The sequence below is a fragment of the Mytilus galloprovincialis genome, chromosome 9 (assembly GCF_965363235.1).
Source record: "Mytilus galloprovincialis chromosome 9, xbMytGall1.hap1.1, whole genome shotgun sequence".
Taxonomy (NCBI): Eukaryota; Metazoa; Mollusca; class Bivalvia; order Mytilida; family Mytilidae; genus Mytilus; species Mytilus galloprovincialis.
This window is the reverse complement of record NC_134846.1, coordinates 55,173,125-55,182,747: the sequence shown is the minus strand read 5'-3', so window position 1 is coordinate 55,182,747 and position 9,623 is coordinate 55,173,125. Positions and strand designations below refer to the sequence as shown.

Here is a 9,623-nt window from a genome sequence, read left to right as displayed (position 1 = left end):
GTTGTCATCTGACCTTGACCTCATTTTCGTGGTTCAAATGTTATAGTTCAAGTTTTTATACGACCGCTAAAAAAATTTGCGGTCGTATATTGGTATGACGTTGGCGTCATTGTTGCCGTCGTCCGAAGATACATTGGTTTTTCGCACTATAACTTAAGTTTAAGTAAATAGACATCTATGAAATTACAATTCAAGGTTTATGAACACAAAAGGAAGGTTGGGATTGATTTTAGGAGTTTTGGTCCCAACAGTTTAGGAATGAGGGTCCCAAATAAGCATTTTTCTTGGTTTTCACATAATTCTCGATCTTGATATCTATATCACTAATGGAAAGCTGAATACTAAAATTTATGATAAAAGGGATGATTTTTCATTTCCTATCGTTAATTATCCGTTTTTAGATGGTAACGTTCCCTTGTCACCATCTTACGGTGTTTATATATCTCAACTTGTACGATTCGCTCGTGTATGTAACAATGTTTTAGATTTTAACGAGAGAAATTTATGTATCACTGAAAAATTATTACACCAGGGTTTTCGATATCACAAACTAGTCAAAACATTTACTAAATTTTATCATCGGTATAAAGACATTATTCGTAAATATAGCTCAACATGCAGACTTTTAATACGTTCAGGTATTTCACATCCAATTTTTTATGGTAATATTCTTTATAAAGCACAAAGGTGTCAGTATTCACCTCAGAAACTTACAAAACCTTTGAATAGACTTATTAAGAAGGGATATAATTACGATACTGTTGTCAAGTCATTAAAGATTGCATATTTTGGCGTTAATATTGAGTCATTGATAAGGTCTTTGCATCGGAACTAAACACATTTATTCTAAAAACAGTTGTTGGCATGACACGGGTTATGTTCTTCTCATATATGTTATGATGGTATGATACTAAACCCCTAACGGGAAGGATTGTGCCTGATGTTCATATGATGAAATCATAATCTTTCAGTCAGTTTAGTTGAAGTCTGGAGCTGGCATGTCAGTTAACTGCTAGTAGTCTGTTGTTATTTATGTATTATTGTCATTTTGTTTATTTTCTTTGGTTACATCTTCTGACATCAGACTCGGATTTCTCTTGAACTGAATTTTAATGTGCGTATTGTTATGCGTTTACTTTACTACATTGGTTAGAGGTATAGGGGGAGGGTTGAGATCTCACAAACATGTTTAACCCCGCCGCATTTTTGCGCCTGTCCCAAGTCAGGAGCCTCTGGCCTTTGTTAGTCTTGTATTATTTTAATTTTAGTTTCTTGTGTACAATTTGGAAATTAGTATGGCGTTCATTATCACTGGACTAGTACATATTTGTTTAGGGGCCAGCTGAAGGACGCCTCCGGGTGCGGGAATTTCTCGCTACATTGAAGACCTGTTGGTGACCCTCTGCTGTTGTTTTTTATTTGGGCGGGTTGTTGTCTCTTTGACACATTCCCCATTTCCATTCTCAATTTTATTAGTATAAGTAAATAGAAATCTATGAAATTTAAACACAAGGTTTATGAACACAAAAGGAAGGTTTGGATTGATTTTGGGAGTTTTGGTCTCAACAGTTCAGGAATTAGGGGCCAAAAAGGGGCCCAAATAAGCATTTACTTGGTTTTCACACCCTAACTTTAGTATAAGTAAATAGAAATCTATAGGATTAAGGGCCCAAAGGGTCCAAAATTAAACTTTCTTTGAATTCATCAAAAATTGAATAATTGGGGTTCTTTGATATGCCAATTCTAACTGTGTATGTAGATTCTTAATTTTTGGTCCCGTTTTCAAATTGGTCTGTATTAAGGTCCAAAGGGTCCAAAATTAAACTTAGTTTGATTTTAACAAAAATTGAATTCTTGGGGTTATTTGATATGCTGAATCTAAACATGTACTTAGATTTTTGATTATGGGCCCAGTTTTCAAGTTGGTCCAAATCGGGGTCCAAATTTAACTTTGTTTGATTTCAACAAAAATTGAATTCTTGGGGTTCTTTGATATGCTGAATCTAAACATGTACTAAGATTTTTTATTATGGGCCCAGTTTTCAAGTTGGTCCAAATCGGGGTCCAAATTTAACTTTGTTTGATTTCAACAAAAATTGAATTCTTGGGGTTCTTTGATATGCTGAATCTAAACATATACTAAATTTTTTTATTATGGGCCCAGTTTTTAAGTTGGTCCAAAATTAACTTTTGTTTGACTCAACAAAAATTGAATCCTTAGGGTTCTTTGATATGCTGAATCTAACCATGTATTAAGATTTTTGCTTATGGGACCAGTTTTCAAGTTGGTCCAAATCATGGTCCGAAATTAAACTTTGTTTGAAATCAACAAAAATTGAATCCTTGGGGTTCTTTGATATGCCGAATCTAAACATGTATTTAGATTTTTGATTATAGGCCCAGTTTTCAAGTTGGTTCAAATCGGGGTCCAAAATCAAACTTTGTTTGATACCAACAAAAATTGAATATATAGGGTTCTTTGATATATGCTGAATCTAACCATGTATTCAGATTTTTTATATTTGGGCCCGTTTATCAAATTGACCCACATTGAGGTCTAAAGGGTCCAAAATTGAACTTTTATTTGATTTCATCAAAAATTGAATTCTTGGGGTTCTTTGATATGCTGAATCTAACCATGTATTCAGATTTTTGATATTTGGGTCCGTTTATCAAATTGACCCACATTGAGGTCTAAAGGGTCCAAAATTGAACTTTTATTTGATTTCATCAAAAATTGAATTCTTGGGGTTCTTTGATATGCTGAATCTAACCATGTATTCAGATTTCTGATATTGGACCATAATAGGTAAATGTCCAATTTTAAAGTTTTTAAGTTTAAGTTCTTAGACCACATTCATTCTGTGTCAGAAACCTATGGTGTGTCAACTATTTAATCACAATCCAAATTCAGAGCTGTATCAAGCTTGAATGTTGTGTCCATACTTTCCCCAACTGTTCAGGGTTTGACTTCTGCGGTCGAAAAAGCTGTGCCCTGTGGAGCATCTGGTTGTGTTTTGGTCCGTTTTCCTAATACTGTATGCAATGGGTCTACTATATTTGGTGTATTGAATGATTGTAAGGTATACATGTCACCTGTGCTTGACACCATTTTCATAGTTCAGTGATTAAAGTTAAGTTTTTGTGTTTTGGTCAGTTAATCCCATACTGTACGCAATAGGTCAACTGTATTTTGTGTATGGAAATATTTTACTGGCATCTTTTATTTGACCTTGACCTCATTAAAATGTTCATTGCTCAATGTAAAATATGTCTTTTGGTCTGTTTTTCGTATACCACTGATATTATCAATAGGTCAACTATATTTGGTGTATGGAATGCTTGTAAGGTGTATATGATCGTATATGTCTGTCTGACAATTATCATCTGACCATGACCTCATTTTCATAGTTCATTGGTCAATCTTAAGTTTTCCTGGTTTATTTTGATTCTTCGATGCTATTTGCAAATGATCAACTATATTTGAAGCATGTAATGATTGTAAGGTGTACATGTCTGTTGAGCAGGGTTCATTTGACCTTGGCCTCATTTTCATGGTCATTGATCAATTTTAAGTTTCCCTGGTTAAGTTTGTTTGGTTGATGTACAATATGACAAATATATTTAAAGCATATGTTTGGTGTATGGAATGATTGTAAGGTGTACATGTATTTCAAGTTTTGGTTTAGCTGACCTTGACTTCATTTTCTTGGATCATGTTAAATTGATGTATAAGTAAAGCTTTATATTTAAGACTATCAACATATCAATAGTTTGTAAAGAAGGCGAGACATATCAGCATGTGCACTCTTGTATATATATTGCTTATTTCTTGACAAATTTCAATGAGATTTTATTCAGTCTTGAATTTTTTGGATTCTTTTATATGCTGAATCAAACCATGTCTATAAATTTTGGGTTTTGAACCTTGTTTTTAAATTGGTCCACATTGTAGTCTTAAGTGTCCAAAATTAACCTTTGTTCGATTTCAACAAAATATGAATTAAACATTGAAATTTAGAGTTTTTGATTTTCAGCCCGGTATCAAATTGGTCAACAATAAGATCCAAAGGGTCCAAAATTAAATTCAGTTTTTTTTTTTATAAATCTGAATTCATAGGGTTCTTTGATATGCTGTATATAATCATGTATTCAGATTTTGGATATAGAAATCATAACTGGTAAATGTTTAATTTCAAATTGTTCAGTTCTTAGACGTCATTCATTCTGTGCCAGTAACCTATATTGTGTCAAATATTTATTTACAATCCAAACTCTGAGGTGTAGTAGTGTCCATACCTACCCCATCTGATCAGGGTTCAACCTCTTTGGTTGTATCAAGCTGCACCAGCAGAGTAATAAATCTTTAAAAGTCAATTTTATTTAGAAAACTTATACATAACATAAAAAAATATAATTATTAACCAATTTAAAAAAAAAATGTTTACAGATCAATTGTGATTACAACACTTTGATGTGGTACAATTATTATGCATTGCAAATTTAAGAAAACTTCATCATTATATTTGTACATTATATTCTACTTCTTTGTTGAATCTGGACCTTCTTCAGTTTCAAAAACTGACGGAAATGTTTTCTTCAACAATCTGTATGAATACTGTAGTCCATAGTATGAAACGACAGCAAATCCACTTAAACTACAGGCCAGCACGGTTGTAACACACAATACTCCTCCAAGTACTACAGTGCTGATCACCAAAACTGTCCCTGAAACATACAAGTTAAGTTAAAAAAAGTTAACATAAACAACAACAATATTAACATAATGTTACACAATTTTATATATATATATACAGAAAGAGTGTTCCAGTATTTTACTACAAATTCATCTCCCTTGTATCTTTTTTAAATAAAAACTCGCTTGGTGAATTTTATTATTTTTTCTCTGATGAAAAAGGCCATTTGGAAAACTATTGAGCAAGAATCAGCCAATTGTCAGAGTCAATTTTCTATATAATAAGATAAAAAGTGTGCCAAACAAAACAAAATTTTAATATATTTTATAGTAATAACAAGATAACATAAGTTTAGTATGACATCCATTATCACTGAACTAGTTCACATTTTTATTTAAGGGCAAGCTGAAGCACACCTCTGGGTGCATGATTTTGTCTCTGTGTTGACATCAAGGCCGTAACTAGGCATCTTATTTTAGTGAGGCAAAATAATTGAGCCGAGCGAAGCGAGGCTAATTTATTTTTTTGGAGAGTATGAAATGAATGGTGCAAAATCCTGCATTCTAGGCATTTTTAGAGAGTTTGATAATGTTTTGAATTTGGACACTTTTTATATAAATTTTTCATATTTTAAGACTTTTACTAACACCAAATTTTTAACAACTTTATTTAAATTTATATGTAAGATAATCATCCAAATATCACTGATTTGAGTCTGCTGTCAGAATATAGAACATACATCGATTCAGTAGAGTTTTCAAAATTTTTCTATGGACGGTTTAATCAAATCGTTTCAGAATCATAATTTGGTCTGCTGATATCCTTATCGCGATGAACATGGAGCATGAAAAGACCGCACAATCTCTCGCCACTCATGCCTGCTATTTTCCAAGTTTTCAGTTGTTCCAGCACATCATCATCAACACAATGATCAATGTCTTCTTCCAATTCCTTCTCCATCAGCAATTCGGTAGTAGCATCGGTAGTAACAGTTTTGTTTGCAAAAGGGAATTAAGCTTTCCTGTAAGCACCATCATACGTGGTATTTTAGTTCCAGAATCTATAAATTTAGGGCTTTGGGTTTGGGGGTGTCCGATTCCGAAACCCCGAATATAAAGAAATGAAATTCCATAGTCCCGAATAAGTAAAGACTCCTGTGTTAAAGGTTCTTTGATTCCTCAATAATATCAAATTGGAATATGGGATATTCTTTCAACTTTTAAGGTTAAAGAAACATGGATAAAAACTAATCCATGCATTCATGTTTCATATTATTTATATTTCATTTATCTGTAAAGAGAAAGTTTAAAGTTCGTGAAATGAATACGCAGACAGGATTTGCCCCCTTGCGATGCCCAGTACTTGATTTGTCAAAAGTTGGTGAAACGGAGAAATGAATACGCAGACAGGACTGCCCCCTTCCGAAGACCAGTACTTTATTTGTCAGTCTACTTATCGTTTTTTGATTGTTCTAATGAAGTTATATGCAATACTCATACTCTGTTCACAAAAAAAACTAGTTTACTAGAATTATACCTTCTTTACCTTCCCTTTTCTGCAAAAGCCTGTTTTTAACTAAAGATCCATGATGATTATCGTTACTAGGTTAATGTAATCGAGAAACATCACCCGTTGAGATGCTGAATTATATACAGGAAGAATAGGTTAAAAGGAATGATGACAAGTTATAGAAATTAAGGTTGAGACAGAACAACAAATGACTATTATATTTATATATATGTATATGTATTTAAAAAAATAATCATTGTCGAAATTTTAGTGAGGCAATTGCCTCACTTGCCTCAAGGGTAGTTACGGCCTTGGACATGTTGAAGACCCATTGGTGGCCTTCTGCTGTTGTCTGCTCTTTTGAAAATTAGACCATTCTGCATCCAAACAATCTATAAATTCATATACATGTGAAAATGTTTCTCACCTTCAAAAAATACAAAGCTTATAACACCAAAGATAATGGTACCAAGCAAGAAGGTCAGAAAACAGATGACTGGGATACAGCATGTTGCTATGGTCAATGCTATGAACAAAGTATAAACTGGATGTTCTGTAGCAAATTCCTTAGCACGTCCATAGTTTTCTTCAACATCCAGTTTATCATTGATAACTTTAAGTTGTGTCATAATCCACCCATCTTCTTTTTCTAATGTTGATTCACCTCCCATTTCCTACAAATTATGTAAAATATGATTGGTGTATTCATTTCTATTTTCAAAATATATATGAAAACAGTGGGGTACTGAAAGTCTCAGCTGCTCATCTCCTCAACAAAAGTACCCACCAGTGAGTGACCCAACAGGTACTTCTACATTCATTTAAAATCAATGGAATTCTTTTTAAACAGGTACGTAATGTACAATTTTACTCACAACATAAGAAACTATTCCTTTACTGCTTACCTATCCCTTAATTGAGTTTGTTAAATTTGATAGTGATAAAAATGATAAAATATTATGCAACTAGCTACTTTTTGCAAAAAATGGCACATTTTTTCTAAAAGAAGCAGTAGTATTGTTTTTTATAAGTTAGAAGCCTTGAAAATTGTCAATTTTTTTTCTAAGGCTTAATTGTATTCTCAATTTATGACTAATCATCTTTTGGAAAAAGTAATATTTCATTTACATGAACATGCATATATATATGTGCCATTTTAAAAAGTGTGCATAGGCAGATCCATGGGGCCCTGCCCCACCCTTTTGTGGGAAAAAATTGGTTGATGATAAAGGGAATCATTGAAGTATGAATGGAGAGTGCAACCCCCCCTTTTTTTAGGTCAGTCAGTGGGCCCCCTTATGAAAAGTGGATATTAGAAAAATATTGTTTTTTTTTACATTAGATATATATCACTCAGCAATTGTGGATCCTAAGAGGCCCCCCCCCTTTTTTTTTACCATCAATGCATTTGAATGGAGACATTTGTGGTTGAAAGTTGGAACCCACCCCTTTTATCCTGGGTTGGGAACCCTCCTTTTGAAAATGGTTGGATTCACCCCTGCTCAGTCATTTCATGGATATTTACTCCTTTGAGGAACTGTTTCCCTTTAATTGGATTATTTCCAACCTGTTTATTACAAACCCCAAAATATGTGCTGGACCTAGGTATAAAAGTTAATAAGGCAGCAACCATTTGGCAAAAAACAATCTATTTTTTTGGCGACAAGTCAAAAACAATTTTTTTGTTTCAATTTTAGTATTACATATAATGGCATTCATTGCATTTGAGGGTGAAACAAACATTTTTTTTCTCAGGGTCAAAAACAAATTATTTTTTTCTCCAAAAACTGGAAACAAACTTTTTTTTCCAAAAAAATCCATAGCCCACCAAAAAAAGGTGTACTTGAATATGTCCATGTTCATGATGTTGTACATTTTGTTGTCCTTGATTTGTGACAGTGTCAAGTTGTGTACTGTTACTAAAAACCACAGGCACTTGTTTCTATTCATGGGAAGGTCGAATATCCATATAAATGGATAGTCGACCTTCCCATGGATAGAAAAGTGCCTGTGAAAAAAAAGTGCAACCCACAGACGGGATAGTTACTGATTGTTACTAATCTATTGACAAGTTGAAGACAATGTCAACCCATGATATTTAGTGAAATTTAACAGTGAAGCTTTTACTATTAAGGACATAAAGCACAGTGTACTGTATACATATGTCTCTGAGTAGACCGATATTCTACTTACGATTTCGTTTCACATCTTTCTTATTTCTTCCTGCTTGAGATAGCTTGGGTTATCGCCCGTTAAGTTGGTGACTATTGAAGTAAGGTACTTGAAGGGTTATAAATTAATTTTATTTTGTTACAAGTCGGTAAATATTTAAAAAAAAATGTTTAAACACATCAATATTTACAGTGTCAATAATATTATGTCATCCTGTATCAATATTCTAACGCGCACTTGTCCTATTCGAAAAGGGTGAAAAAAGGGGTGCCCGTGGATAACACCTTACATGATCTTTTAGGGATCACAGCATGACTTTAAAGCCAGTTAGTTATTCTACCATTTGATTTTTAGGGGAGTGGGGTGGGGAATGGGCTAGGATAAGAATTTCTTACCTGCATATATTTTAAGCTTTAAATTCTTTCCTGTCTTTTTTATTTTTCACTCTTTTCAGTTATGACTGTTTTTTATTTGTTTATCCTGCCTTTTATTTAAAAAGTGTCTCGATCAGTCTGTTTTTTTTTAACTCAAAACTCCTGTACGTACGTCCTTTTTTTTTTTTTTTTTTTTTCCCTAGCTCCCAAATAAAAATCAAATGATAGATCCCTTAATTAAATATCTGATGATTTTTTCCCCAATAGATATATAGTCCAAAATTAAATTATGTTGTTGTCTTGAAAGATCTTGAAAGGCAATTTTATTTTTTGCTTTGACGCCACTGCCGGACTCACTCACTCTGCGACGCAAGCCCTCATAATTATTTTGACTACAATAGATACATGCGGCAGTGGTATAGGTATCAAATCATATAGTCTGGATCTACTTACAGACTAAAGAAACATATGGGAAGGGGTTGAAAACTATGAAAACAAAATATAGACTATTAGAATAGAGTCTATAATGTCATTAATAGGCTGACCTTCTATCAAAAAAAAAAATAATTAAGGATTTATCAAGTTTGCAAAAAATAAGAAAACTGTGGTAAATTAGAGCAGAATGACATATAAAACATTTAAAGAATACATAAATGTCCATTGTGAAAACCTCGTCCCCGAGGCATAGACCCTCATACCCAAACGAAAAGCAAATAAACAACACACAACTTTTTGCGAATATTTCGATTATTCAACATTCTTTTTCGTGTGCTATAGTTGAAGTGAAAGTTGTAGACAAATTCATAATTAAAAAAATGTTATTGCAGTGGCGGATCCAGGGGGGGGGGGGGGGGGGGGTTCTCGTGTCTCC

At 33.3% G+C, this 9,623-nt stretch overlaps 1 protein-coding gene across 1 annotated transcript; it reads right to left on the bottom strand.

Annotated features, from left to right (window-relative positions):
• Positions 1-4,365: 4,365 nt before the first annotated feature.
• LOC143045336 (uncharacterized) lies at positions 4,366-8,499 on the bottom strand. The gene is made up of 3 exons (XM_076217776.1): positions 8,400-8,499; positions 6,634-6,880; positions 4,366-4,728 (listed from the first exon to the last, which is right to left on the bottom strand). Exons 2-3 carry the CDS (start codon positions 6,875-6,877, stop codon positions 4,541-4,543), a joined length of 432 nt encoding a protein of 143 aa, XP_076073891.1. The 5' UTR covers positions 6,878-6,880; positions 8,400-8,499; the 3' UTR covers positions 4,366-4,540.
• Positions 8,500-9,623: the final 1,124 nt, after the last annotated feature.

What these genes read in the sequence shown, in the direction of transcription:
- LOC143045336 (XM_076217776.1), bottom strand. Translation starts at nt 6,877, where the DNA reads ATGGGAGGTGAATCAACATTAGAAAAAGAAGATGGGTGGATTATGACA. An exon ending in AAGCTTTGTATTTTTTGAAG is followed by an intron (nt 4,729 to 6,633) that starts GTGAGAAACATT and finishes TGTATGTTTCAG; the next exon opens with GGACAGTTTTGGTGATCAGC.